Source organism: Cydia strobilella, chromosome 10, assembly GCF_947568885.1.
Source record: "Cydia strobilella chromosome 10, ilCydStro3.1, whole genome shotgun sequence".
Classification (NCBI taxonomy): domain Eukaryota; kingdom Metazoa; phylum Arthropoda; class Insecta; order Lepidoptera; family Tortricidae; genus Cydia; species Cydia strobilella.
The window spans coordinates 1282818-1307448 of NC_086050.1; the positions used below are offsets into that span (position 1 = coordinate 1282818).

Genomic DNA, 24631 nt, shown 5'->3' on the forward strand with positions numbered 1-24631 from the left:
GACAGATTTTTTTTTGTCTAAAATGATTTTATCGATGATTTTTATTATGTAAACTTGGGCATACATTATCTACACAAATAGCGCCAAATGCAAAATTTGAAACACCTGCTGTTCCAAGTAAAGATTAAACAATATAGATTGCAAAATTGTAATTATAATTCTTTTAACATCTTAAGCGACACCAACCTTATTCACAACAAATTTAAGTCCAAAATCAATTTAAACTCACAAACGAATCTGTAAACCTGTCTATTTTTTTCTAATCACCCAACAAAAACGTATTGTTATCGACTTATATCGATAGCAGGTGATAGGTGATAGCGATAACCGGCATATAGCTACCGCTTGCTGTGTGTGAATGACGTGTCAGTCTCAGAGAAAGTTGTGTTTTTACTCTCCTGAGTCAGTTATTTTTGCAGTTTTGAATTTGGAACCTTTTTTTATTTCATTATTGTTCAAAATTCGATGGGATCTTGTCGTTTTACAAGAAGGATATTATTTGCATGAATGTGAGATGGGGCTTATAGGAAAATTTACGAAGTCCGTAAGTAAGCGTTTTTTTTTTTAATTTAGGATTTTGACGTGAATGTAGATAATCTCTTGCTGCCCACAAATCAAAACTTGTTAAAACTAATGTAATTTTGATTTGTCTAATAAAGTTATTTGTCTAATAAAGTTCTAAGCCATCAGGCGGGCCGATTTTTTTTTATCTGGTTTTTATGGAGGCTTTGGACACTCTAGGTGAACATGTCAGCCTCATGGGTGCTATCATAGTTCCCTACTCAAGGGAGAGGTCAATAAAGTGGTAAGCACTGATTGCTTTGTCCGATATAGGCTCTGCCAACCAACAATTGATCTGTCCATTGTGCATGGAGCCCAGACTACCAAAAGTTCTTTCTCAAGTCCGAATTCCGGACGCATTCCAACAACACGTGAGACAAGTCATCAGTCTTCTGACAGTTTGCACACAGTGGTGACGATTTAACACCCATCATGCACAGAAATTTGTTTGTAGGGATGTGTCCGGACCGGACTCGGAAAGCTGAGACTAACACTTTTCTAAAAAAAAAAAAAAAAAAGTTAGATTTAAATATCTGGGAGACCGAGCTTTGCTCGGAAAACATATAAAAACTCAAAAATCGGAATTATGTGCGTATGTACCAGCAAAGCCTAGGAGGGCATTTGCCTGACGTATTATTACACAAATTTTATGTATTTCAAGATTTTATATACAAATATATTATAACGAAAAAAGTGTTTTTCATCAATTTCAAATCTTGCGTCCTTTTTGGGACATCCTTTATGTTGCGAAAAGTCCCCAAAAAAATGTTATTAAACCTTTTTTTTTTCAAAAATGTGTTGAAATGACACTGTATACATATTTATGATGATGATGATTGTGTTGGCAGGAGTTGGGAGAAACATCGTCGATGGACGCTGGCGGCGACCGCGACGAGTCGCGCGAGCGGAATCAACGCGTTCGAGATTCCTCACCCACAGGTACGATTTACTAAATCTAGATCTTTGTAATTAACGAGCCGACGGAGAAATTTTCATACAAGCCAAAATTTCAAAAATCGCAAATCGCGCAATTTTCTCAAAATTCGTATTTGGATGTTTTCAAAATTGAAACATAATTAAATCTCGTATGAAAATATAGAAATTCACTAAAAGTTTCCTAAGGGCCAGTTGCACCAACCACAATTAACAGACTGATCAACGTCAAGCAGCAGAGAACTATGAAACTTCCCATACAATAAAATTTTGCGAACGCTAAAACGGTGACAGACGGTTTGGTGCAACCCGACCGTAATTTATGAAAACTATGATATTTCAAAATTTAAAGTATTAATTGGTCTCTCGCCACTTCCCTCTCATCTTGCAGTTCAAAAACTACTACGCTAAACCAAAGACAAAATAATACTTTGACGTCATCCATAATATTTGTGCTTGTATTTAAAAACAAACACTTTATACAAATAGAAATATACCCTGTGCCACGTTATTAAGGTACAATTTGGTTCGCAGTGGGCAACGGCGGCGGGCTCGGCGCGGACGGCGACGCGCTCCCGACAGACATGTCGGACTCCAGCGACTCCGAGCCCGACAAACCACACAAGTCAGTACCACCAGTAAAATCAACCGTATGTTCCAAGCGAGACGATTCAAATTTCAACGGCAGCAGGCTCGGCGCGGACGGCGACGCACTTCCTACAGACATGTCTGATTCCAGCGACTCCGAGCCTGACAAACCACACAAGTCAGTACATATACTAACATACTTTGTCTATCGGAAATAGGGATGATGACACATGTTGAATTCAATAACAAAATCTAGTAACATAGATAGCAAATGAGCAATTTATCACAATAATGTAGATATTAAAGTAATATATGGAAATAATACAAAAATTCAGGACTTCATTCGATTCCTTACATTTTATCCAAAAAAATATTGTACGGCAACTATATACATAAACGCAATATTTCACCGACAGAAACGCAATTTTCTTATTTTGTCCATACATTCAAAATGGGCTATCAGTGAACTTGACGTCACGTTCACTTAGCGTTTTGTTAGAAGCGTCTCTCGAGAAGTACGACTGTCGGGGTTTGACTATCATTTCTGACTTTTGTATTGCTTTAATGCGATGGGTCCCATATAGACATTTGATCCTAAAAATAAACCTGATCGATTGATACCATTAATAAAAATTTGTCATCTAGCCTATTATTTTAATTTTTATGCTGCATTTCTAAAGGCTAGCCTAGTTGGTAATGAAGCAGACTGCCTACGAAACAGGAGGTCCCGGGTTCGAATCCTGGTAAAATACCTATTTATCTATACTTATATATATTGTCACCTAGTAAGCATAGTACAAGGTTTGCTTAGGTTGGAGCTAGGTTGATCTGTATAAAATTGTCCCGAAATATTGATTTATTAGTATTTTTTGTTATCAGTGGCGGCGGCGCAGAGAAATGCACCAACGCCCACAACGGCAAAGTGTTACTGCGTCAAGAGTTCCCGTTCCCCATCGACCAGATGTTCACAATGATCTTCACCAACTCCAAGTTTAACCTGGAACTGCTGGCTGCGAGAGGCACTACTGATTACGTTCAGGTAAGCCACATCTTGTAAACTGCTAAAACGTTGTAACTTAACAACATGACACGCACAATGTTGCCGCGAAATGAAGAAATGTAATCCCACCACCGGCAAAGTGTTACTACGTCAAGAGGTCCCGTACCCCGTCGACCAGATGTTCACAATGATCTTGACCAACTCCAAGTTTTACCCGGAACTGTTAACTGCGAGAGGCACTACTGACTATGTTCAGGTAATTTCCATCCCATTGGGGTCATCCATTAATCACGTCACACGAATTTGACGATTTTTTGACCCCTTGTCACACCTGGTCACATTTGGCAACCCCCTCCCCCCCTGGTTTGACGTCACATATTTGACAATTTTGTCTTAAACGAAATTAGCAATTTAAATAAAATATCATTATTTTAAGTAAATAAATATTTTTAATAAAAACAATGTATCTGCTTAGCCTTAAGGTTGACTGGTAGAGAATGCCTTATGGCATTAAGTCCGCCTTTTGTACTGTAAGGTTTTCTTTTGTGCAATAAAGATTAAATAAATAAATAAATGTTAGTAATTTTTGACATGAAATCGATTAGGAATTAAAAAAGTCACGAATAAGACCGATTTATCATAGTAAAACACTATTATCTAATTGTACAGCGAATACAAAAAATCCAAACAATGTTTGGAAACAAATGAATTGACGTCACAAAGTTTGTGACCCCCTCGCCCTTGTCACAACTTGTCACATTTTCTTGACCCTCTCCCTCCCCTTAAACGTGTGATTTAATTAATGGATGACCCCTCAAATATAAGATTAAGAAATAAGTAAAAAAATTCATTTTTGATACATTCTTTCATCGCCCACTCGGTGTATTCTTTACTTTACTAAACGGCCTCGCTTCGGTCGTTTATTATCACACCCAGGCGACACTCCCTCGTTCCCTGTCTCTAATGTCTCTATACAGTACTAATGTTCTATTCTCTGTTCTCAGGCACCTTGGCAACAAGCGGCAGGTCTAAAATGCCGGCAAGTTAGTTACACGTTAGGGCTGACTTCTGGGCCCATAGGACCTAAGGAGGTGCACATTACAGAGACACAAGTAAGTAATTTATTTATATTTAATTAGATTTAGATCAAAGTAAAGTAAGATAGTGTTGGAGGATGTCTGACATTTTGAAAAGATGTGTCCCGCCGAGTTTGTTACCGGTCCCATATTGGGATACCCTCCTACAATTTAGGAGGGAATTAAATCTTCTCGGGTCCGTGGTGTAGGGTTGGAGCCGGCGTAGCTTTTATCGCGTATATATGTATATCTTTACTTGAAAATAGCTGTATTGTATAACTATACTGCCCACTACAGTTAGCGCCCCCATACTAAATGAACGTTTATTTCCCAGGTTATGAACAAATGTTCGTGTCCGGGACACCTGTATTCCATCGACTGCACGACAGAAAACGCGGGCATCCCGTACGCGGACTACTTCACCGTTGAAGTCCATTATTGTTTGCAGGTATTTCATTCTTTATCCTCGCGTTATCCCGGCATTTTGCCGGTATTTCTTTTTTTCTTCCTCGCGTTATCCCGGCATTTTGCCGGTATTCCATTTTTCTTCCTCGCGTTATCCCGGCATTTTGCCGGTATTCCATTTTTCTTCCTCGCGTTATCCCGGCATTTTGCCACGGCTCATGGGAGCCTGGGGTCCGCTTGACAACTAATCCCGAGAATGGGCATAGACACTAGTTTTTACGAAAGCGACTGCCATCTGACCTTCCAACCCAGAGGGTAAACTAGGCCTTATTGGGATTAGTCCGGTTTCCTCACGATGTTTTCTTTCACCGAAAAGCGACTGGTAAATAACAAATGATATTTCGTACATAAGTTCCGAAAAACTCATTGGTACGAGCCGGGGTTTGAACCCGCTACCTCGGGATTGAAAGTCGCACGCTCTTACCGCTAGGCCACCAGCGCTTTTGGCGGCACGAGTCTATAATATTTATTTACAGTACATATGGTGCTACTTTACCGCACTAGTGCGATAATTAGCACATTACCTAACTATGTCGAAAACTTAAAGGGCCATATGTATTGTAAAGCGTTGTACGTTACATGTGCGAATAGGTAATTCGCAACTCGTTTCGGATTTCCTCGTTTTCGCAATTGTATCGTAATAGACTATTATTTGTTTCAGCGAGTAGCAGAAAATTCCACAAGTTTGCAGCTTTTCGCGCAAGTGCGGTATAAAAAAAACATGTGGCCCATGGTTAAAGGTAAGAATACACATCGGCCCGATTCGAACAATGCTTATATTATAAGAAGTCAGTTCAGTTCAGTTTTTAAAATAAGAAGCTAACTGATTGCTAATAATATGCATGGAAAGGGAGCCTTCTTTAATTGGTCGGACTGGCGGGCACGGGCGCGCTCCTCGCGCCTGCGCAGTGCGCGGCCCGGCCGGCCCGCCCGCCGCGCCGCCCGCGGCCGGGGCGAGCGAGGGCCGGCCGGCAGTACGAGTATGACAGATGAAACACACAATACTAACTGTTTCAACTATTAAAATTTGATTAATATGAAAGTTTCTTTTTTTTCTCGCAAGTGTGTTGAAAAACGTCGTATGAAACGCGTGTGCATTGGTCATTACACACATCGGCTTTCTTATTGCGCGCTCCCTTACAGCTCGCGCGCACAATATCGCCTCGTGTGTAGTGACCAACTTAGCACACTTGTATCATAATGTACTATTAGTTTAATTTTTAACAAGCAGAAACGTCTGCGATCGATGCTATTAAGCTTAGAATAAATTTTTAAAGTGGAAAAATTACTGCCTTGGGTGAGACTTGAACTCACGGCCTCTGGATCGATACTCTTGGTGGCTCAGTTGGCAGAGCGCTGGAGTATCGATCCAGAGGCCGTGAGTTCAAGTCTCACCCAAAGCAGTAATTTTTCCACTTTAAAAATTTATTCTAAGCTTAATAGCATCGATCGCAGACGTTTCTGCTTGTTAAAAATTAATTTAGAATGGGTAGCACATCGTAACTGGTGAATTTCCAATATGACTTGGAACTCCGGTGGCCGTTTAAGAAGTGTAACACTCTTACGGTAGATGTCGCTAGGGTCCCCTAGACCCATATAGTGGGAAGATTTGCTGACTATGGATGAGGTCTTGGTTGCTCAGTTGGCAGAGCGCTGGAGTATCGATCCAGAGGCCGTGAGTTCAAGTCTCACCCAAGGCAGTAATTTTTCCACTTTAAAAATTTACTATTAGTTTATTATGTGTAGTGCCTAATTATAATTATTTATGTTTTAAATATACTTTTTTATTATAGTACTATCTACTGAAACCGTTTGTACCGTTTATATCGTGTAATAATGTTTTTGTACGTAATAAATATCAAATGTTAAAAAATATGTTATGTTAATAGCATTCCTGGAAAAGAACACAATGTCTGGTCTAGACGACTACGCGCGCCTCCTGGAGGCGAGACTTCTCGGCGAGGCGGAGGGCGCGCAGCCCGCCAAGCGGAAAGGCAGGCGCACGAGGAGGCAGACAGGTATCATCTATTCGTCCTTTTGTCATGCTCTGATTGCTCCTCATTAGCTATAGCGGTGTACGCCTAACGTTTTATGAAAATTTTCACTTTAAAACTCCTTTTGTAAGAAACATTATATAAGATTTGTACTCACACCACACCCAAGGGCGTCGCTAGCTGATGGGCTAGACGGGGGCAGAGGGGCATACGTTTAGTTACAAATTTTTTTTTCTGCCACCCCCTGGCGACGCCCTTGTCACAACAAAGTTTACCTTTCAAAATATTTTTATCTCGGATTAGTATCGAATATTTTTTACTGTTAAAACTAGGGAATCCACGTAAAATGGCAACTGCCTTGTAAAAAAAAAACTATGATATAGTATCAAATTTTGTACAATTCTACACTTTATATCGATACAAATGCATTTTAATCGATAAACTGACACTATTTATCGAATATCTCAAACGAATATGTCGTTTTATGTTATTTTTACAAAATATTCATTTATTAAGAGTGAATAGCCTGTTACTGAACCGGTGAGCTCCATCTTAGGCCCTGTCTTCACTTTCCATCAGGTGTGACTAGGGCCAATCGCCGATCAGTTTATAATAAAAAAAAATATATATATAATTTGTCAAAAGACCGTCTCATTTCAAACATAGACAGAGAGAAGTATAGTTTTTTTTGTTCTTATTTACTGACGAGATTTGCTTGACCAAGTATAATTTCCAGCATCATCACAAGAAGCAGCCGCAGCGTCCGCCGTGAAACCCGCGACGGCCATCTTGTCGCCCCGCGCCAGCGCGCCCCGCGCGCGCCCCCGCCACCCCCCGCGCGCGCCCGCCCACACCAGCTCCTGGCTCGTCGGCATACTGCTGCTGCTGCTGCTGCTCAACGCCCTGCTCTACTACAGGCTCTATTACACCGCGCCGAAGGCTATCGACGCCGCGGCATTACAAGACAGGTAACGTAACTATAACCGATAGAGTATAAATAAACAGATCTCTGACTGTAAGGTGTTCGAGCGCAGGTAAAGGCTTTTCTTGTGGAAAAATGTTATTACTCTATCGATGAATTTGTAAATTACATATTTTAACTGTAAGAGAAGGTTAACTGGAAGAGATCCCTCAATGGGATAAGTTCGCCTTTGTACATCTTATTATTTGTACCATATAATTTTTAATGTGTATATTTGTACAATAAAGAGTTTACTACTACTACTACTACTACTTAATTTGTATCGTATTAGTAACCTTTTTTTATCAGGTTTAATAATTATGTTCTTTTAGTTGGTTATTTTATGCATTGTGAATGACGTGCCTATCGATTGTTGACATTTATTATTATTATTTTATTATTCTTAATGTCTTAGAAGACGTTGTACGGTGAATTTACGATTTTTAATGTGACCCCGTTTATAGTGTTTATTATTCAGAGCCCACTGTGTCCCACTGCTGGGCAAAGGCCTCCCCCCTCTTTTTCCACTCGTCTCTGTTTAATGCTATATCCGGCCAGCCTGTCAAGAAGGAGTCCAAGTTATCCCGCCATCGCCGACGAGGTCTGCCGGATCCCCGGTTAGACTCGTGGGGCTCCCACTCCGTGGTTAACTTGGCCCACAAGTCATCCGGCATTCGGCAGACATGACCAGCCCAGTCCCATTTCAACTTGGCCGCTTTCCGAGCTACGTCTATTATTTGAGTCTTAAAGCGCAGCGTGGTGTTTCGGACTCGATCTCTTAATTTTACACCTAATATGGCAAACCCCGAGTTTGGACTTCTAAGCCTCCGTCAAGGACCAGGTCTGAGCACCGTAGGTGAGAACTGGAAGTACGCACATGTCCATAAGCCTACGCTTGAGTGACAGAGGTAGGTGTTTCATTGACCAATAGCTCTTCCAGGCGTTTTCGGTGCGTCTTTGGACTTCTTTGTCCTGTCGCGCCTGGAAAGAGACTATTTAGCCAAGATAAAGGTATTCTTGGACATATGCAATGTGTTCTCCGTTTATCTCAATCCTACGTTTTGTGCTGTTAGTCATGACCTTGGTTTATGACATATTCATCTTCAGTCCAACCTCGAGGCTTGCGTTGCTAAGGTCTTCTAGCATGTGACTTAACTCGGATGAAGTTGAGGAAAACAAGACTATGTCGTCGGCGAAGCGAAGGTTGGTCAGCCTCCTTTCCCCGACAATCAAGCCCCTCTCTCCCCAAAGCGGCGCAAGTTTTTGGAACACGTGCTCTAAAGTGCTGGTGAAGAGCTTCGGCGATAGCGGATCTCCTTGTTTAACTCCTCTTTGTACATCGAAGGACGGGCCAGAAGACTGAAGTTTTATGGCGGCTGTGCTGTTGGAGTAAATGGTTTTTAAAAGTTTTATGTAGTTCGGTGCTATTTCTTGGTGTTGTAGAGCTTCAAATATGGAATGATGCGATATAGTGTTTAATGTATGTAATAATTTTATATGCACGAATTAATATTCGAGACAATGTATATTGTTAAGAATTAAATAAATAAATAAATAAGGCTCGGTTATTAACTGATCTTGACTGAACGAACTTAAAGATGCTATCTAACCTCATCACCCTGTCATATGTGAAAATCAAACCGCGACCAGACTACGAGTCGTGTTTGATGCATCCTGCTAAAACGACAAAGGGATTTCGCTAACCGACCGACTTTGCAAGTTTGCAGCCCGATACCTCGTTTGAGGTACGAGGCGGCTGAGAAATCAAGTCGGTTGCCTGTATTTAAGGCGGTTCCCTGAGCCAGAAGGCGAAAAATCTCCTTATATGATCATGCTTTTCTAAGAGGCGTTGATATTCGTAGACGTGGAAAAAATATATGTAGTTCTTGACTATATTATCTTTAACAACATAGCTTCCGATACACGAATTATGACACTTCGCTCAATACAATTAATTCCCAAAGTAACCTCTAACTCGGACTTTTAATCCTACTTTACTCGGTTATTTATTATGTGATACTATACACAAAAAAAGAAGAAAAAACAATCTTAACAAAAATAGTAATTTCATAGCTTTAGAATTTCGATATTGTAAGGTAACGTTTTTAAAATAAATAAAAACCGACAAAATTCGATCAAAATTGACACATGTTCTTTCCCGTTCTTTCTTGCGAAATGTGACAAAGACGGCGGCAAACGGATGGAAGGGCCTTAAAAATAACATAACTGTGCTGTCTACGTCATAATTTTGTCGACATCGACATATTGTAAGGTTTACTCGTCCTCGCATTTTTAAAGGTCAAACCGAATAGCACCCGTCAAACTAGGGTATGCCGGTGATGGATAACAGTTCGCGTTGCGTTGACAATATCGTCACTGACTGAGTCATGTTCATGTTATTTGTTTGCAGGATCAACTCCCTGAGCGGAGCGGGGCTGGCAGAGTGGTCGGCGCTGCTGGAGTCGCACGCGCGGCGCCAGCGCGGCCAGCTGCTCGCCTGGAGGCGCGCGCTGGACGCGGCCAGACATCATCTCGCGCAGGTAAGGGAGTGGTCGGCGCTGCTGGACTCGCACGCGGCCAGCTGCTCGCCTGGAGGCGCGCGCTGGACGCGGCCAGACATCATCTCGCGCAGGTAAGGGAGTGGTCGGCGCTGCTGGACTCGCACGCGGCCAGCTGCTCGCCTGGAGGCGCGCGCTGGACGCGGCCAGACATCATCTCGCGCAGGTAAGGGAGTGGTCGGCGCTGCTGGACTCGCACGCGGCCAGCTGCTCGCCTGGAGGCGCGCGCTGGACGCGGCCAGACATCATCTCGCGCAGGTAAGGGAGTGGTCGGCGCTGCTGGACTCGCACGCGGCCAGCTGCTCGCCTGGAGGCGCGCGCTGGACGCGGCCAGACATCATCTCGCGCAGGTAAGGGAGTGGTCGGCGCTGCTGGACTCGCACGCGGCCAGCTGCTCGCCTGGAGGCGCGCGCTGGACGCGGCCAGACATCATCTCGCGCAGGTAAGGGAGTGGTCGGCGCTGCTGGACTCGCACGCGGCCAGCTGCTCGCCTGGAGGCGCGCGCTGGACGCGGCCAGACATCATCTCGCGCAGGTAAGGGAGTGGTCGGCGCTGCTGGACTCGCACGCGGCCAGCTGCTCGCCTGGAGGCGCGCGCTGGACGCGGCCAGACATCATCTCGCGCAGGTAAGGGAGTGGTCGGCGCTGCTGGACTCGCACGCGGCCAGCTGCTCGCCTGGAGGCGCGCGCTGGACGCGGCCAGACATCATCTCGCGCAGGTAAGGGAGTGGTCGGCGCTGCTGGACTCGCACGCGGCCAGCTGCTCGCCTGGAGGCGCGCGCTGGACGCGGCCAGACATCATCTCGCGCAGGTAAGGGAGTGGTCGGCGCTGCTGGACTCGCACGCGGCCAGCTGCTCGCCTGGAGGCGCGCGCTGGACGCGGCCAGACATCATCTCGCGCAGGTAAGGGAGTGGTCGGCGCTGCTGGACTCGCACGCGGCCAGCTGCTCGCCTGGAGGCGCGCGCTGGACGCGGCCAGACATCATCTCGCGCAGGTAAGGGAGTGGTCGGCGCTGCTGGACTCGCACGCGGCCAGCTGCTCGCCTGGAGGCGCGCGCTGGACGCGGCCAGACATCATCTCGCGCAGGTAAGGGAGTGGTCGGCGCTGCTGGACTCGCACGCGGCCAGCTGCTCGCCTGGAGGCGCGCGCTGGACGCGGCCAGACATCATCTCGCGCAGGTAAGGGAGTGGTCGGCGCTGCTGGACTCGCACGCGGCCAGCTGCTCGCCTGGAGGCGCGCGCTGGACGCGGCCAGACATCATCTCGCGCAGGTAAGGGAGTGGTCGGCGCTGCTGGACTCGCACGCGGCCAGCTGCTCGCCTGGAGGCGCGCGCTGGACGCGGCCAGACATCATCTCGCGCAGGTAAGGGAGTGGTCGGCGCTGCTGGACTCGCACGCGGCCAGCTGCTCGCCTGGAGGCGCGCGCTGGACGCGGCCAGACATCATCTCGCGCAGGTAAGGGAGTGGTCGGCGCTGCTGGACTCGCACGCGGCCAGCTGCTCGCCTGGAGGCGCGCGCTGGACGCGGCCAGACATCATCTCGCGCAGGTAAGGGAGTGGTCGGCGCTGCTGGACTCGCACGCGGCCAGCTGCTCGCCTGGAGGCGCGCGCTGGACGCGGCCAGACATCATCTCGCGCAGGTAAGGGAGTGGTCGGCGCTGCTGGACTCGCACGCGGCCAGCTGCTCGCCTGGAGGCGCGCGCTGGACGCGGCCAGACATCATCTCGCGCAGGTAAGGGAGTGGTCGGCGCTGCTGGACTCGCACGCGGCCAGCTGCTCGCCTGGAGGCGCGCGCTGGACGCGGCCAGACATCATCTCGCGCAGGTAAGGGAGTGGTCGGCGCTGCTGGACTCGCACGCGGCCAGCTGCTCGCCTGGAGGCGCGCGCTGGACGCGGCCAGACATCATCTCGCGCAGGTAAGGGAGTGGTCGGCGCTGCTGGACTCGCACGCGGCCAGCTGCTCGCCTGGAGGCGCGCGCTGGACGCGGCCAGACATCATCTCGCGCAGGTAAGGGAGTGGTCGGCGCTGCTGGACTCGCACGCGGCCAGCTGCTCGCCTGGAGGCGCGCGCTGGACGCGGCCAGACATCATCTCGCGCAGGTGACTTGCTCTTTGTGCAGGGAAAACGGGTTAAGGGGTATGAAAATGGCTCCCAATTATACTATGAATCTTCTCAAATGATTTTTACGCCTACGACTACGTATTCACGTAGTGTACGTGCTCTCTGTCACACCCACCTACGGCGGGTACGTGTGACAGAAACCACACGATGTGTGTTTGATTCAACTATAGTGCGTACGGCAACCGTAATAATTTTTTTGCCAACCACAAGGTGGGGATAGAAGGAACCCGAAATATTTTAACGATGTATGAAGCATATTAAGCTACCAACGTCTCATATAAGGTTCAGTTCACTTCAAGATTTTCGATTCAGTTTTCTTTATTACCTTTCAGTGCCGGATTTTTAGCAACACCTATATATTTTATTTTATTTTATTTATTAAGAAACAAACAGTCTCGTATATGTAACATTAGGTACAAGGGTAATTAGTAATATTGTACACTTACAGTTTCCTTAATTAAATTTATGTAAACCTAAACATTACTAAACGTATTAAACTTAATGACAGTAAAAAAAAAGTTGTTTTTGTAATTATTTTTTCCAGACGGAACAAGCTCTCAAAAACCTACTAGAAACGATCAAACCGACATTAGAAAAAGACGACGACTCGCCGCGGACTGACCTCTGAGCGACCACCGCTCCCAACATTGGCCGGGATTCGTCCAACATTGGGTTGGATTCGTCCAACATTGACTTGGATTCATCCAACATTGTATTCAGTTCGTCCGACGTTATCTTGGATTCGTCCAATGTGGCCTCGAATTCGTCCAAAGTTGGCTTGGATTACAACAATGTCTTGGATTCGTCCAAAATTATCTTGGGTTCGTTCTACATTGGTTGGCTTCGTCCTACATTGGTTGGATTCGTACAGCACTGTTCAGGGTTCATGCAATATGGCAATGACTCGCCTATTAGTCAGTGTTGGTCATATAATGAATATGTTGATCTTTGACAAGAGTAAGTGCTTTGGTACCAACATATTGGTTATCGACTATTGTAAACTGAGTTTTCATTATTATAAGGTCAATATAAGTTATATTGGGTATTTTGTGACCAAATTAGGTAGAGATCTTTCCTATACCTCGTTTTTTAGCGTTAGAAAAGACTACACCATCATGACGAATATTCTTATTTTAAAACGCTTTAAAAACATAGTAACTATTACTTATGAAATCAAAATAATGTAATAAATGTATTGTTACATATTTGCTGTGACTTATTTTTAAAAAGTGTTTTTCAATAAAGAGTTTCAAGTTTCAAGTAAATTTTTCAAGTCTTTTTACTAATAATGCTTAAAAAAAACTTTTTCAAACAAATAGCATGGTTATGGTCACAAATACATTCAATATTTTAGCCATAATACATTTGAGGTGGTCAATTATGAAACATAAATTATGTTGGTCATATAATATGGAACATAACGAATTATATTGGTCGTATAGTCCACGATAATGATTTATGTTGGTCACAGTATGTGAAACATAATAATTTATGTTTGTAATGTATCCACAATAGTGGGTTACTATTGTTTTTGACGCTTCAGCTACGGCCAACGCGCGGAGACAAATGTGACATTCACAAGAAAAAGGTACCATTGTCGATTGTCAATAAAGCCATAGTGCTATAAAGATGCAATTAGAAATTGCTTTTATAGACAATCGACAATGTGCATTTTGTCTCAAACTGTCACGTATAATGCTCTCGGATCTCGATTTCTTTTTACATTTGTATATAGCGACTATATATTTAATGCGACGACATGTAAATAAAGTAGCCTTTTCCGCATATGTCAGCCTGTCTATACATAGTACCCCTGTTACCCTTGTTTCTGTTTTTTTTTACTCCCAATATTATTTAAGTAAAGGTTACAGTTAATTTTCAAATAATGTCAAGTAATGCATAAGAATTATAAAAAAAGATACATTATAATTGATCTAATGTTATAGTTTTCCCCTAATTATCTTTTTTTTAATTGACTGCTATTATATTGCACACAACTGTATATGCACGCTAGAGTTTCCCTCTAATTATCATTTTCTTATTAACTGACATTATATTGCACACAACTATATATGCACGGTAAAGTTATAGCTTTTCCCTAATTATCATGTTCTTATTGACTGCTATTATATTGCACACAACTGTATATGCACGGTAAAGTTATAGTTTTCCCCTAATTATCATTTTCTTATTGACTGCTATTATATTGCACACAACTATATATGCACGGTAAAGTTATAGTTTTTCCCTAATTATCATTTTCTTATTGACTGCTATTATATTGCACACAACTATATATGCACGGTAAAGTTATAGTTTTTCCCTAATTATCATTTTCTTATTGACTGTCATTATATTGCACACAACTGTATATGCACGGTAAAGTTATTGTTTTCTCCAAATTATCATATTCTTATTTACTGCTATTATATTACACACAACTATATATGCACGCTAAAAGTCAGCCAATCATAAATTATACAATATATGTATAATAAATTTAATTATTAAATTAAATTTTGCATTTACTTCAATCTTTGGAAGTAGGTACTTTTTGTTGACATTAAACGTGATAATTTAGAAATAGATATTAAACTCGTTTCTTATATAAATAAATAAGTGTGTATAAAAGCAATCGGATGCGAGTGCATTATAATTTAAATATTAAGCTTAAGTAAATAAGTATGTAATCTGCTAGAGGTTTTCCAGCCGTGTGCAATAAAATCCGGATCCGGAAATCCGAATTTACCAAAGACAACCTTCAGTAGCAGCCCTTAGTAGCTCGATGTTACATTGGCATTTTAAGATTATATAGAATACCTAGGTAAAATTTAAACTGGGGTGACTTTGATAAATGGGGCTACATTGAAATTATCATAAACGCAGCTATTTTCTTGCTCGATTTGTGTCGAAAAAATCCGTCTTTGACGTTGAAAATATAAATGGTACTATATTGATTCATGTTTGACATACAGCATACAGCTTTAGAAGTAACTGCGTTAAAAAACTTGAAAAAGTGGTACAATTGATTAGAATTAGATAATCTCCTAAAATTGTGCACAATAAAAGATTTGTGAGATAGTACTTAGTTTTAGAGATAAGAGAAATGAGAATCCTACTCACTCGTATAAAGGGTGCCAATCAAAGACTCCTCTTACGTATAATAATATAGTCTTACTTAGAAAATTATTTTAGAAATATTATGGCACCATAAATACAAGAAATTACCTTTTGAAGTAGCGGATTAAAAAAAGATTCTTCTTATACAGATACGATGGCAATGCAAAATGAATCGAAAGTAGAAGTTAAAAATGTGTAGAGTAGAGTCAGAACAAGCTAACTCTGCATGGCATTAGCAATGCTAAAGTGTGGCAATGTCTTCATTAATAACAAATTTCTATAAAAATATATCTATTATAATGACACCTTTGTTTTTTTCAATGTAATATCGAGCTGTAATTTAGATGAAAACCTCACAGATCCCCACTGTGATAAGTAGATACATTTAATTTTAATCCAGTAGTTGTATCATTTCGATGTATCGGCGCCAAGCGTCTGTGGCACTTCGGCGTTTTACATTATTTTTAGTTGCTTTCAGTTACTTAAGTTGCTTAATGTTCAGTTGATCTTAGGATTTAAGTCATTTAAACTGTGGTTTTATATACCAAATACTAGCGACCCGCCCCGGCATCGCACGGGTGCCATTCTGATGTATTATACACATAAACCTTCCTCTTGAATCACTCTATCTAATAAAAAAAAACCGCATCAAAATCCGTTGCGTAGTTTTAAAGATCTAAGCATACATAAGGACAGACAGACAGCAGGAAGCGACTTTGTTTTATACTATGTAGTGATTAAAATTAGAGTTCTATGCCAAAATTTTTCCAATCCATCATTTTAGTACAGTCGCCATCAGATGTATCGGAGCGGCCAAGGTGTTGAAACATTAAAGTGCATGTTCAGATATTTTTGAGTACCTTGGCCGCTCCGATATATCTGATGGAGACTGTACAAAAGTAAGATGATTGGGTGATAAATATACTAATCGAAATTTCATTTTATGTAGGTACAGGTACTGTTTGGTATATAAAACACAGCTTTAAGTGATAGACATAAGTGTCAATCTTATACGTAAAAAAAGATAGGGTTTATTTTCTATTATTATGATCGAATTAGCTAGTTTAAATTTTAAATACTATGCTATATATGTATATACAACTAGGAAGATGTCATAAGGAGTAATATTATTTATAAAACATATCTATGAAAAATTACAATAATTATATTCAGAGGCTTTATGACCAAATTTAATTTGTTATTAAGAGCACATCAACGTCAACTAGCGCCACTGGTAAATAATTGTTATTATTTCAATTGAACGATAGATATTCAAAAAATGGGGCTGCTACGTACTGTATTTTGTATTTAGGTACCTTTTGAATACATTGTAATAATTTTTACGTTGCTAGATTCGCCAATATATGCGTCCAAAGTTAAAACGGCCGTTTTTGTTTTGAATTCATAGATCGACGAATCCAGCAACATAAAAACTAGAGTTTGATGTATTCAAAAAGTACTTAGTTAAATATATTTATCGTTCGTCAAGTCATCACAAGGGTTACACAAACTAATTCAGTTTTTTTATTTGACAGAAAATAAAACCGATTCTTAAGATCAACTTAGCATATCCGATGTTCAATTGAGAATGGAAAACTGCCTTCTGAGCACAGAAGAAGTTTCAGGCCTTGTACTAGTATGCCTGATCGCTTATGAAAGTTCCTAAGGGCTTATTTAGACGGCGCGGGAACTCGCATGCGATTTTAGTTACATTTGGTATTGTTATCCAATTCAGCCGACTGATCAAATACCGCAATGTAACGAAAATCGCATGCGATTTCTCGCACCGTCTAAATGAGCCGTAAAGCCGAGGATGTGAGAAACTAGAGCGAGCCATCTAAGCCAAGTTATAACAAGTTCAAAGTGAGGGAGTTTTCCGATGTCATTGAAAGCTGACCACTCCTATGGACTTGGGTAAAATGACGTCATTGTGATATTGACATTTTAATTTCGTCTAGCTTATTTTTTCTCACGTGTTGCAATGGTTCTCAATTGAACGCCTTTGATGTAGCAATACTTGTCTTAATTTAAAGTTTGATCGGGGTAAATATGAAATCGATGCGAGGGTCAATGTGAACGATACTAAGGGTCAATGTGAACGATACTATTTGATCAAACTAGAGTAAGGAGTAAACCTGATTATAGGCGTTAAAATTCTCAATTTAAAGAAAAAATATTATGTAAGCTTATTCCTAAACCGTGTAACCTGTGCCACATTTTTATAATGGTACCTATGTTTACTACTTGAGTGACAGTTGTTTCATTGGCCCCTCGTTTACACTCGCCCCGGTTAACGTAACATATATTTTTTTTTTATTACAAAAAGGCAAGCATTTGACCGCAATCTCACCTGTAGTCCGAGCACATGATTGGCGCGACAGTATCTCGCCGCGAGATAGACTACCCGTCTTTTACTAACTGTATGAATTAAAGGGGGACGGGTAGTCTATGTCGCGGCGAGATACTCTCGCGCCAATCATGTGCTAGCCCGGCTGATGGTAAGTGCCGATGCAGTCTAGGATGGATCATGCTTACCTAAAAGATGTCTATTCACTCTCTCTTTGTTATTAATATAAATGTAGTAATGGCGTAACATGAAGCATTTTATATGAATTCGGAATTTATTTAATTTTAAGTGTAGGTCAAGCGGCTGTTGTAATATTTTAATTATTTGATACATAGGCATTTATGTATGTTTACTGGGTTTAATGGGTGGCTGCATTTCGGTGATTGGACTTATATTATTGGTAAATCATTTATGATTGTGGAGACTAAGTGGGACTTTTTCTTTGCACCATCACATTTCAACCTTGTTTTTGTTATCGTGAAACTTAGGCAATATGTTAGTGTGTTTGTGGATATAACCTTTACGTTTACAAACGCAAGGTTGAACTGATTTACCAAACTGCATTATATCTAATGCGTTTAGGATATTTTTCAACGCTATTTTAAGCTTCGAAATCTATTTTTAAATTTGCGCCCAAAATTAAACTATTTATTATAAAATAAATAGCAATAATAATGATAATTCGGTGTGTCGCTCTTAAATTAGACTTTAGAAGAGTGAAGCAAAATGTAATTGTCATTATTGATGTTTTTACTTTATTAACCCACGCAACATAACACTTAATAATAATTTATTGGTTATGGATCCATTGATCTATTGAAAGTCATGAACCCTCTAACTCTAAATAATCTATAAATCTATGAATCTATTATGTGTTGACTGTACAACATATTGTTATTATACAAAATTGAAACCTCATAATCCGGGGTTTCATAGAACACGGGGTGACTTTGATCACAATCTTACGATACATAAATATCACCTTGCAAAGAAATACTGTTTTTGTTGCGCGATCGGTTGCCAAAGTATTTTAGATATTTGCCTCGCGGCTTTGAATTTGAGTACGTGTCAACTAGGGTACATTACACTAGTTTATCAGTACTTGTCGTTACTAATTACAATATCAACAAGCTACAAGTACTGAGCTAGTGTAAACTATACATAAGTTATGAGGGTTTAGATGTAATAGATAAATTTAATTCAGCAAATATAAGTCTATTAAATATATTAATAACTGGTCACTCATGGGTCCGTCACCGTCAACGCAAGCTCCTGATGACACTCCTCGGGACGGAGTGAAACATGTCGAGCGTTTTTCGACTTAAAATACGTGAGGGACCCTTTATTAATATATTTAATGTCTGTGTTCGACGGTTTTTTTTTTTAAATATAAGTAGCCTACCTGCCCAAATAGAGAATGATAATCATTTAAATGATGCTATAGTACATTAATATCCAGAACCATTATTAGGAGAATCAGTAAAGAGTATTGTATAAAATGATGATTATAAATAAAATATATCCTGTGCGTAAATTGTTATTTTTCAGTTTTGTATTATAGATTGCGATCTCTTATTGTAAAAATGTAGTTATTCGGTTGTTTAACATCTGCGGTGCTTCTTTATTATCTTGGGGGCATAAATTTATTCAAACATTGTACATAAAATGTACAGGTACTTTCATACTTGCAGTCTAATTTTGAAATCATTATCAATGCTATCTAAAATATACTTAACCTACCTGTATTACCTACCTATTTACAAATTAGACTGAAGTTATATGAAACTTGTCGGTGACATGTATACGCTAACATAAGTCTATTTTTATGCTGCCAAGATAATAGCATTCCTATTTTCCTTTTTGTTGTAATTATTTTATTGTAAAAAAAAATTTATGTCAATTATCATTAAGTATTTATCATTTATTTATATCCAAAGTAGTTTTATAGTTCAGTTGTATTCCATTCCAGAAATTATAAAAGATCTGAGAATATATTTGGTTATATATTACTGTTAGAAGAGACAAAGAGTAGATTCCTATTAGTTGTAACGGTGCATTTGAGATCACCTTGCCAATTGAAAGCATTAAATGCCGCGGACGCAATCTTCCGAGACAAAACGTAACGTTAAACTAGGGTGACTTTGAATTACATGGTCTTGTATTACAGTTGCCCCGTTTTATCTTAAGACGCCCCAGTTTACGAAAAAAATTACGAAAATAAAGGTACAGTATTAGAGAATGAGGGCTAACGCGTATGTATTCGCGGCTAGGGGCGCTAGTGTTGATGGTGGTCTTCGCAAAGTTCGAAATGTCAAATGTCACTTGTCAATTCAATGACTGACAGCTGTTCTTTAGTCTTTTGGACCACCATCAACAGAGGCGCCAACTTATGAGCAAAAAAACGATAGCCCTCATTGAGTATGTCTTCGTTTAAAAAAAACTAAATAGAGTTAAAGTGAAAATATTACCTCAAAATATTTCATAAATAAGAGAAGTAAATTTAACGTACACGAATGACAAAAATTATAGTCACGGCGTCACGGGCATCACAGCCAAAAACGGCAGGATTTTGTAGTCATTAGAAGATCAATTCATATAATTTGACAAAAATAAATAACCGAAAATAACCGTTACCGGTTATTCGAGTTTCCAATAAACGGTGAAATTTTTGACAAAATAATCGGTTATCCGATTTGCATTCCCTAGTCATGATTGAATTGGATGGATTGCGTTTTGGAAGATTGCGTCGACGGAAATGCACAAATTCCGTAAAATTGTGTTATGGTGGCGCTGCGTTAAGGCAATTCTATTCTCAGTATTGAGTAAATAAATATTTTAAATGAAATTTATATCGTTGTTTCATTAATTTCGTTGTCTATTTAAAATATATCCCTACCTTTTCCAATTTCGTACTTGTACCTATCCGTTTATAGATGTAGGTATTTATATTTATTAAATTGGGATTTAAGTGGAAAAAAATATGTTGGGACTGTTCATTATCAATCGCTGGTTAGGACGACCTGCCAAATTTTTGACCCTCTGCCCACGCTCAGATCTTCTGCTCTTCTGCTTCTTTTTCGCGGGTTATTTTCTGTGAGCTGTAATCTTCCAAGTCCACGGTAACCCTTTTTCGCGGGCCAGAGCGCCTACCGCGATTTGCAAACTGGTGTTCGTGGTAGACTCAGTTAGATTTGTCGGAGCGACAAATGTGCTCAAAATTCTCGAATACCTACCTATATCTTAATGTGATGGTTACGGAGGCTTTGTTCAGATATTTATGAACAACTTGGCCGGTTCAATATCTGATGGCGATTGCACGGCATTTGGACCTCGAGTCTCCATTCACGAGCTATAGTTTGCAGACCCCGGTCTCAGAACTCATCATCATTCGCTTGCCCTTATCCCATTCATTTGGGATCGGCGCAGCATGTCTTTTTCTTCCATACCTCTCTGTCCCGCGTCATCTCATCATTCACTTGCATTTGTTTCATATCATCTCACACATTCCATCCACCTTTTCCTCGGTTTTCCTCTCCCGATCCTTCCCTCCACATGTAATACCTTTCTCGTCACATGACTTTCATCCCTCCGCATCACATGTCCGTACCACGCTAGGGCGATTCGCTCTTACTTTTTCTACTATAGGTGCAACTTTCAGGCTTCCTCGTATATACTTATTTCTTATCCTATCCATTCTTGTCACACCACACATCATCTTAACATTCTCATTTCCGCTACATGCAATCTCTCGGTCTCAGACTATAAAACGTAAAATAAATCGTTCACATTGTATACGCGCGAGAATGCGTTCAATATTTAACGAATTATAGAATCTGTTGAGCTTGGTATTTTATTTCGGCAGCACATTCAATATCCGATATGGTCTAGTGGCTAGGATACCTGGCTCTCACCCAGGAGGCTCGGGTTCGATTCCCGGTATCGGAATCACTTTTTGGTTTTTTCACTTTCATTCATTCTCCAAATCGACGTTCACGATCTTATGATGAATATGAATACTTTTGGTTTATTATATTATAATTAATATTTTTGTTCAGGAGACAAAAATCGGATATATCTTATTTCCCGTGCCCCGTGCCAGACAACGTTGTACAATATAATTAATGCTAAAGTAGCCGTCTGTATTTCTTTACCTGTGTTTAAGCCGACAGACAGACGTAACTATAAGATATCGGCAGATACGGCATCTGCCGATATCTTTTACTTGCTTTTACCCTATTACGTACTATCAAAGAGAATCAAGTAGACAGTGCTACATCAGTTTTGTTTCCAAAAAGACTATATTTTTTCGTAGTCGACATCTAGCGGATGTCGGGACGAACGTAAAGCGATTTTTAGCTAATATTATAACCGGAACTCTATTTTCAACTCCTGCTTATAATATTAGTTGTAAATTGTTAAGCAATACACTTCTCGTCAGTCGCAACATCTAGTGTCGAGTAGCAGTACTGATAATTCCGCTACTTGACGCTAGATGTGGACTAACAAAACTAAAAACACTTGGTAACAAAACTGATGTATGGAGTGAGCACTCCTGTCTACTTAATTCTCTTTGGTACTTATTGACAGAGCCAACACAAGCAAATCTTGTCAGTAGAAAAAGGAGCCAAATTCAAATTTTCTATTGGACGATAACCCTTCGCGCCTACATTTTTTAAATTTGCCGCCTATTTCTACTGACAGGATTTGTTTGACCAACTATAGTTTGTCAAAGGACTGTCTCATTTCAAACATAAGAGACAGAAACAATGTCTTACCCAAACAACTACATTGTACTAGCACCCAAAAGAAAAGGATGAGTAGTTTTTTTGTTCTTATTTACTGACAATTCGGTTTGACAAACTATATATTTTGGTATCTGCCGATATCTTATCGCAACAGATGCCTTTGCAATGTATCGGTCGGTATATTTAGTCTCTCACAATGTTGGTGCTAGACAGAGCGATTGCGTTGTTCAGCGTAGTAGAAAAAACCGGCCAAGTGAGTCGGGCTCGCGCACCCAGGGTTCCGTACTTTTATTTGTTGTTATAGCGGCAACAGAAATACATTATCTGTAAAAATTTCGACTGTCTAGCTATCACGGTTCATGAGATAAAGCCTGGTGACAGACGGACAGCGGAGTCTTAGTAATAGGGTCCCGTTTTTACCCTTTGGGTACGGAACCCTTAAAAGCGGCAAATTAAAAAATTTGGCGCGAAGGATAGTAGTCTCATAGAAAATTTGAATTTCGCACCTTTTTCTACAAAGCTGTTTGACAGACTAGTTACGAGGCCCGAGGAAAACTACATCCCAGGTTCAGGGCTATAACCGCGAAAATCAAAGTTTGCTAAATTCTCTGTCACTCTAATTACGCGTTCATTGGAGTAAAAGAGAAAGATCCCCGAAATTTGCGAATTTCGGTTTTCGCGGTAGCCCCCAGCCCAGGTCTAACGTTGCATCTATCGGTGCAGGTCACAGGACATTTTTTGCTGCATGCTGCCGACTCAAATGGAGCTGAATATATATAAATGGCAATTTTTTACAAGAAACTTTCAAATTGATAGTTTACTTGGCCATTTACATGTTTTCAATTTATATTGAACTCCATTCTAGGGTCAAAAATACTGTTCGATTAGGGCAAATGAAACTCAAAGTATTTATAATTTTATTTATTTTTTATCAAATTGTTCGATCATCTTGATAATCCTGCTGCTACGGTCGCTCCGTCCTGAGGGCCTACTGCGAACACCGTAGTTCGCAAATTGCGGGCTTCTTTCTCGTTTACTCCGATTAAGGCGTAATTAGAGTGACAGAGAAAGATGCACGCAATTTGCGAACTTCGGTGTTCGCGGTAGGCCCTCTGCTAGCTATTTAAATTTTAAAGGTAAGTAGGTCAAGGGATATAGCGAAGGCAATGTTAGGACTGTTACAGTGTCTGTGTATTAGAAATTTTAGGTCCAGGCGTAAGTTATAATTTTCAGTGATATTTTCATGTTTGTGTGTTAAGTCACAAGTTAACAAAACCGGCCAAAAATCCAGCTTTATGGTAGTCTCCAACCCTAGCCACATAATGTGCCGTTTTCAACCAAAAAGATTTATATCGGTTAGGGTTCTAATCTAGATGGATTAAGTCTCAATCGTCTGTAGGTGGCACCACAGTCCTATGATATGTAAAGGTGACATTTACCGAAACTATTGTGTACTAGTATAAGTGCTCAATAAGCTTACTTAGCTATGTCAATGTATGTAATAGTTCATAACCAATCCGTAGTGTCATAGTGTGGCGCTGTACTTACCTATATAAGCTTCTACATGTATGTAGATAAACTCACTTTTTCTAACCAGCCTTCTGTAAACATTAAATCTAGATATCAGTATTCCCTGCTTTCATTTGGTCGCCATTACCTCCAACGCTGAACATATTGCATTATTTCAAGCATCTATAGGTATAGTCGTACAATCTTAACACACGCGTTACAATATGACTAATGATGTTCTGAAGTATTTGGCCGTCACTGTATATCTGACGCTGGCTGTAGCGCCTAATGGCGTTATAAACGCGTTACTGGCCTGAATTAGCTATGAGTCGTTTACCTTTATCTGTAATTTTGACTTATGTATTTTGTAATAAAGGGATAAAACAATTTAACTAAATCAGGGCCGTAAAGTTTTATGAATAAGGGGGGTAATTAATGCAATATCGTCAACTGTTAGCATGAACGGTTTTATCCACAGAAATAAATATACCATAGAAGACGCAAATGCATCTACTTCGCGTGTCCGAACCCCGACCAAGCGTCGTGGTTGACCGTCGCTCTTTACTGGCCACGCGCGTCAGTTGTTGCAGCCGGACATCCGTGAAAACTTAAAAAATTATTCGTTGCATGAAAATTAACTGCTTCAGCCCAAAA

General features: G+C 40.8%; 2 protein-coding genes and 1 non-coding gene across 4 annotated transcripts in view; 2 read left to right on the plus strand and 1 right to left on the minus strand.

Moving 5' to 3' along the window:
- The window catches only part of LOC134744841 (protein Aster-B-like), a 48649-nt gene extending 30913 nt beyond the window's left edge, over positions 1 to 17736 (plus strand). For both annotated transcript variants that reach the window (XM_063678762.1, XM_063678763.1), the window contains exons 9-18: positions 1410 to 1500; positions 2029 to 2119; positions 2962 to 3121; positions 4087 to 4194; positions 4493 to 4606; positions 5285 to 5363; positions 6513 to 6641; positions 7354 to 7585; positions 9989 to 10118; positions 12801 to 17736. In XM_063678762.1, coding sequence (XP_063534832.1) covers positions 1410 to 1500; positions 2029 to 2119; positions 2962 to 3121; positions 4087 to 4194; positions 4493 to 4606; positions 5285 to 5363; positions 6513 to 6641; positions 7354 to 7585; positions 9989 to 10118; positions 12801 to 12884 — 1218 coding nt within the window. In that variant the 3' untranslated portion in view covers positions 12885 to 17736. The remainder of the gene's footprint in view (positions 1 to 1409; positions 1501 to 2028; positions 2120 to 2961; positions 3122 to 4086; positions 4195 to 4492; positions 4607 to 5284; positions 5364 to 6512; positions 6642 to 7353; positions 7586 to 9988; positions 10119 to 12800) is intronic.
- LOC134744847 (regucalcin-like) overlaps positions 1 to 24631 on the minus strand; it is a 290519-nt gene that overhangs the window by 138937 nt on the left and 126951 nt on the right. The gene's annotated exons all lie outside the window — the stretch shown is intronic.
- Trnae-cuc (transfer RNA glutamic acid (anticodon CUC)) lies at positions 21597 to 21668 on the plus strand. The gene has a single exon. It is a non-coding gene; the product is annotated as a tRNA-Glu (tRNA).